The sequence below is a fragment of the Coregonus clupeaformis genome, chromosome 39 (genome assembly GCF_020615455.1).
Source record: "Coregonus clupeaformis isolate EN_2021a chromosome 39, ASM2061545v1, whole genome shotgun sequence".
Classification (NCBI taxonomy): domain Eukaryota; kingdom Metazoa; phylum Chordata; class Actinopteri; order Salmoniformes; family Salmonidae; genus Coregonus; species Coregonus clupeaformis.
Genome location: NC_059230.1, coordinates 5,003,235 through 5,009,234, shown reverse-complemented (window position 1 = coordinate 5,009,234; position 6,000 = coordinate 5,003,235). Strand labels below are relative to the sequence as shown.

At 44.0% G+C, this 6,000-nt stretch overlaps 1 protein-coding gene across 1 annotated transcript in view; it reads right to left on the bottom strand.

Moving 5' to 3' along the window:
* The window catches only part of LOC121558819 (short transient receptor potential channel 5-like), a 92,143-nt gene that overhangs the window by 9,314 nt on the left and 76,829 nt on the right, over positions 1-6,000 (bottom strand). The window contains exons 12-13 of the mRNA XM_045211794.1: positions 900-1,095; positions 1-148 (exon numbers count right to left, since the gene is read on the bottom strand). The exon at positions 1-148 is cut by the window's left edge and continues 62 nt beyond it. Coding sequence (XP_045067729.1) covers positions 1-148; positions 900-1,095 — 344 coding nt within the window. The remainder of the gene's footprint in view (positions 149-899; positions 1,096-6,000) is intronic.

Here is a 6,000-nt window from a genome sequence, read left to right as displayed (position 1 = left end):
AGAGTCTATGATGAACCCACAGACAGAGGTACCACACTGACTTAGGACTGGGAATGATGTTGAAGGGAGGGGGCAGAGTACCCCCCTCATCAAAATAACTCATCCATAACTTGGTCCGGGCAAACTTCCACTCTATATCTGCGTGGTCCTGGAGGAGAGAGAGGGGGAGGAGGGGGAAAAGTGGGAGAGAGAGAGGGGGAAAGAGAATCAGTTATTTGGTCAATCAATAAATCAATCAATCAATGATAGGGCACAAATGAAAATCAATCAATGGTTGCAGATTACTTTAGTATGTACATCAGGGATTATCAACTAGATTCAGCCGCAGGACAATTTTTTTCTTGAGCAGATGGTCAGGGGGCCGGAACAATAATTACAAATAATTAGTAGACTGCAAATTGACCACAAGAAGCCAAAACAGATATAATATTTGACTAAAACATAATCATTTCAAACCTTGCTTACATTTGTATACCGTCATATATATCTCTCTATTATGCGTGGGAATACTTTGGAACACATTTACAAAATTAAAATCACTTGGAGCTGAAATTAACATAGTTTTTTGTTTTTCTCCTAAAACTTTTAAATAAAATCACCCGCGGGGAACCCTGATGTATGAAGGATGCTTTGACACTGGTCTTGCAATGTGTAACAGCTTGAGATAATTAAATGTAATTTAGCGCTTACAATAAATCAATCAACCAATCAATTAGGGCTTGTTGCTTAGTGTAACCACGTGTGTTAACTCTGGAATAGATCAAATATATGATTGGCTGAGAGGGGAGAGGTTTTGAGAATCAATGGAGTATCATTTAGATGTTTAATAAGTAAGTCACTCTGGATAAGAGCGTCTGCTAAATTATGTAAATGTTAAATGTAATAGCAGTACTACTTACAGCGATGAGTTGATAGGAGTTGTTCATCATGGCGATCAACATGTTGAGCAGAACCACCAGAGAGATGACGTTATAGGTTCCAAACATGGTGGCTCCAACAAACTCGGTGAACTCATGACGAGCTTTAACATTGGTCACATACAGGTTTAACAGGCCAAAGATGGACCAGAACAGAGACTGGAGGGTCTCAAATAACCTGGAGAAGGAGGGAGAGAAAGAGAGGGAGAGTTAGAGCGAGAGGAAGATAGAGAGAGAGAGAAGAAAAATAAATTACAATAATATATTTTACTTTACAAGGACTGAATGCTAAGTTAAGGCTAGGACAGAACAGATCCGGCTGCAACTTCAATAAGCACTGAGGTGTGATGTTAGAGAGGTGTCAAAGCCCTTGAGCCCAACAATGGCAGGAGAGTTTCAGAGCCTCCCCCACCCAAATGCAGAGGCCTTTGAAGCCTCCCTCCCACTGTTCAGAGGTCATTACAGTACAGATGGATGTAACAAATGAGAATCAGAGAGACACGTTTTGCTGACTTCTATAAAAAATGGGAATGTAAGCAACTTAATGTTCCACACAGACCATCCCCTGGTGCCATATTAACACACTACCCCTCTGTTAACAGTGCTATATTAACACACTACCCCTCTGTTAAGAGGAGGGGTGTTAAGCGATGGGTGGAAACTCAGGATACTAGACAACAAGGACTCTGAGTCAGCCAATGTCAACCTGTATAAGTCTGGAAAAGTATTGGTACAGGGCAAACCCAAACAGTTCCAGCTGGACTTTCACATAATCAAAGAGGGAGCGCAGCAGGAGAAGCTCTCTCTTGATAAAGAAATCCCCACCCCGAGCGTGTCAGACCAGACGTCTTCATTAAACAATCCCACAGACGAGCAACCCCAAGCGGAAAGTCAACCTCACAGCACAGAGTACTACTCCCTCATTGAAATGAAGGATACATTCACCCAGCTGGAGGTAAGGCAGGTGGAGCTGGAACAGCAGGTGAACACACTCCAGTCAGCACAAAAAATTGTCCAGCTCAACAACACCCCCTCAACCAGACCCAGAGAGCTGGAGGTGGAGAGAGACATGTCTGCACTCTGGACTGTGGTGAGACAACATCAACAGGAGAAAGAGCAGGAGAAGGAGAAGAACAGAGCACTAGAGGAGAGGATCAGAGTGCTGGAGGAGAAGGTGAGAACGATGACGGGTGACAGAGAACAACCCGTTAGAGAGCTGGCCACCCCTGCAGAGAAGCCAGCAGAACAGTACACCCTAGACCCTGACCATAGCCTCGACATCACAGCCGGACAAACAAATGAATAACCCCAAGCCCTGGGGATCCCAACCCCTCTGAGCACCCCCCATCAGCCACCCTGATAGCCCTCCTGATGACCCCCCCACACCGACTGAGGACATATACAAGCCACAGATTGTACTCCTTATGAACTCAAACGGGAAATATATACAAGAAAATAAACTTTTTCCCAAACACACAGTGTCTAAACTCTGGTGTCCAAACACCCAGCGCGCCCTAGACCTTCTGTCAGAGGACCAACTAGGATCACCCAGCCACATAATAATACACACAGGCACAAACAACCTGAGAACATAGCAGGAAAGGGTGGCCACAGCACTCAAGGGTGTGATTGAAAAAGCATCTACTACTTTCCCCAACGCAGAAGTGGTTATCTCCACCTTGCTACCACGAAAATACTTCCACCCTGCTACCATAGAGCGGGTAAATGCAAGTATTTCCAGTGACTGTGCCTCAAAACCAAATGTTTACTTGGCCCACCACTCCACCCTGGACTTGAACAGCCTTTACGAGCCACCCCTCCCCCCGGACCTACACATAGAGGACCCATGCCGAGAAGACCTACATGCAGTTCACAGCACCACCAGCCACATCTACACCCCCACCCCACCCCAACCAATCAATACCCCCCCCTAACCAACCATGCCCACACCCCATATAGGCCCCCTCAGATCAGACCTATGCCCCTCCTACCCACCCCATGCCCCCCACTCCCGCAAAGAGGGCCTCAACATGAAAGTCACACATACGCCCAGGCAGTGAGCAGGCAAACAGGCCCAACCCCCACTCTTACACCCGCCCAAGCCAATGGCATGTACCAGATGCTCAGCAGGCTCTGCTCACACTTACTGGTCTGAGGCCAAACCACACGACTAACAACATTGGACACTTTATGGAACACGAAGCCTTCACTAACTCATCCTGGAATATCCAAGGCCTGAGGTCATCTGCCTTTGGCCTAAAGAGCAGGAACCTGGACTTCACCAAATAAATCAGAAATACAGACATTGCCATCCTACAAGAAACATGGTATAGAGGAGATGGACCCACTGGTTGTCCTCTAGGTTACAGAGAGCTGGTAGTCCCATCCACCAAACTACCAGGTGTGAAACAGGGAAGGGACTCAGGGGGTATGCTAATTTGGTACAGAGCAGACCTAACTCACTCTATTAAATTAATCAAAACAGGAACATTTTACATTTGGCTAGAAATTCAAAAGGAAATTATCTCAACAGATAACATTGTCCTCCTGTGTGCTACCTATATCCCCCCACTAGAATCCTCATAATTTAATGAAGACAGCTTCTCCATCCTGGAGGGGGGAAATCAATCAATTCCAGGCCCAGGGACATGTACTAGTCTGTGGTGAACCTAAATGCCAAAACTGGACAAGAACCTGACACCCTCAGCAGACAGGGGGACAAACACCTACCTAGAGGTGACAGCATTCCCTCCCCCATATGCCCCCCTAGGCACAATTACGACAACATAACCCCCAAAAAATAAAAATAAATCCTGCAGCTCTGTCGCACGCTGGGTATGTACATTGTCAATGGTAGGCTTCGAGGGGACTCCTACGGTAGGTACACATTTGGCTCATCTCTTGGCAGTAGTACTGTAGACTACTTTATCACTGACCTCAACCCAGAGTCTCTCAGAGCGTTCACAGTCAACCCACTGACACCCCTATCAGATCACAGCAAAATCACAGTCTACTTGAACAGAGCAATACTCAATCGTGAGGCATCAAAGCCAAAGGAACTGAATGATATTAAGAACTGCTATAGCTGGAAGGAAAGTAGTGTGGAAACCTACCAAAAACTATTAGGCAACAACAAATTCAATCCCTTTTAGACAACTTCCTGGACAAAACGTTTCACTGTAATAGTGAAGATGTAAACTTGGCAGTAGAAAACCTAAACAGTATATTTGACCTCTCAGCTTCCCATTCAAATCTAAAAATCTCTAACAGAAAACCCACGAAAATTAACAACAATGACAAATGGTTTGATGAAGAATGCAAAAACCTAAGAAAGAAATTGAGAAACCTATCCAACCAAAAACATAGAGACACAGAAAACATGAGCCTACGCCTTCACTATGGTGAATCACTAAAACAATACAGAAATACACTACGCAAAAAGAAGGAACAGCACGTCAGAAATCAGCTCAATGTAATTGAAGAATCCATAGACTTTAACCACTTCTGGGAAAAGTATTGGCATTGATGGTATCCTAAATGAAATGATAAAATATACAGACCACAAATTACAATTGGCTATACTTAAACTCTTTAACATCATCCTTAACTCTGGCATCTTCCCCAATATTTGGAACCAAGGACTGATCACCCCAATCCACAAAAGTGGAGACAGATTTGACCCCAATAACTACCGTGGGATATGCGTCAACAGCAACCTTGGGCAAATCCTCTGCATTATCATTAACAGCAGACCCGTACATTTCCTCAGTGAAAACAATGTACTGAGCGAATGTCAAATTGGCTTTTTACCAAATTACCGTACGACAGACCACGTATTCACCCTGTACACCCTAATTGACAAACAAACAAAACAAAACAAAGGCAAAGTCTTCTCATGCTCTGTTGATTTGAAAAAAGCTTTTGACTCATTTTGGCATGAGGGTCTGCTATACAAATTGATGGAAAGTGGTGTTGGGGGAAAAACATACAACATTATAAAATCCATGTACACAAACAACATGTGTGCGGTAAAAATATCTTTAAAAAACACACACATTTCTTTCCACCGGGGGGTGAGACAGGGATGCAGCTTAAGCCCCACCCTCTTCAACATATATACAGTTGAAGTCGGAAGTTTACATATACTAAGGTAGGAAGCTTCTGATAGGCTAATTGACATAATTTGTGTCAATTGGAGGTGTACCTGTCAATGTATTTCAAGGCCTACCTTCAAACTCAGTGCCTCTTTGCTTGACATCATGGGAAAATCTAAAGAAATCAGCCAAGACCTCAGAAAAATAATTGTAGACCTCCACAAGTCTGGTTCATCCTTGGGAGCAATTTCCAAATGCCTGAAGGTTCCACATTCATCAGTACAAACAATAGCATGCAAGTATAAACACCATGGGACCACACAGCCGTCATACTGCTCAGGAAGGAGACTCGTTCTGTCTTCTAGAGATGACCGTACTTTGGTGCAAAAAGTGCAAATCAATCCCAGAACAACAGCAAAGGACCTTGTGAAGATGCTGGAGGAAACAGGTACAAACGTCTCTATATCCACAGTAAAACGAGTCCTATATCGACATAACCTGAAAGGCCGCAAGCCACTGCTCCAAAACCGCCATAAAAAAGCCAGACTACGGTTTGCAACTGCACATGGGATAAACGAGGAGAACCAATCCCCAAGAGAAAACGCGACTCGTCGACTGATACAGATGATATATGCTTTTCACCACTGGGTCTGGTAAGTGTGGAAAGCGACCTGTTGAAGTCGATAAATGACAAATTGGGCATACTAGAATTGGTCAGTAAGGATGTAAAGGAGTTGAAAGCGAGTCTTGAAATGAGTGACGAAAAAGCAGCGATAATGGAAACAGAAACCAATAAATGAAAAGTGACAGTAACTAAGATGGAAACGGACGTTAGGGAACTTAAAAAGGAGAACAACCTTCTGAGAGAAGCCTTACTAGACATCCAAACTAGATCGATGAGAGAAAATCTAGTACTTACGGATATTCAGGAAAAGGAGGGAGAAATAACAGAGAATATTATGAAGGTTTTCCTGCATACAGCGCATCAA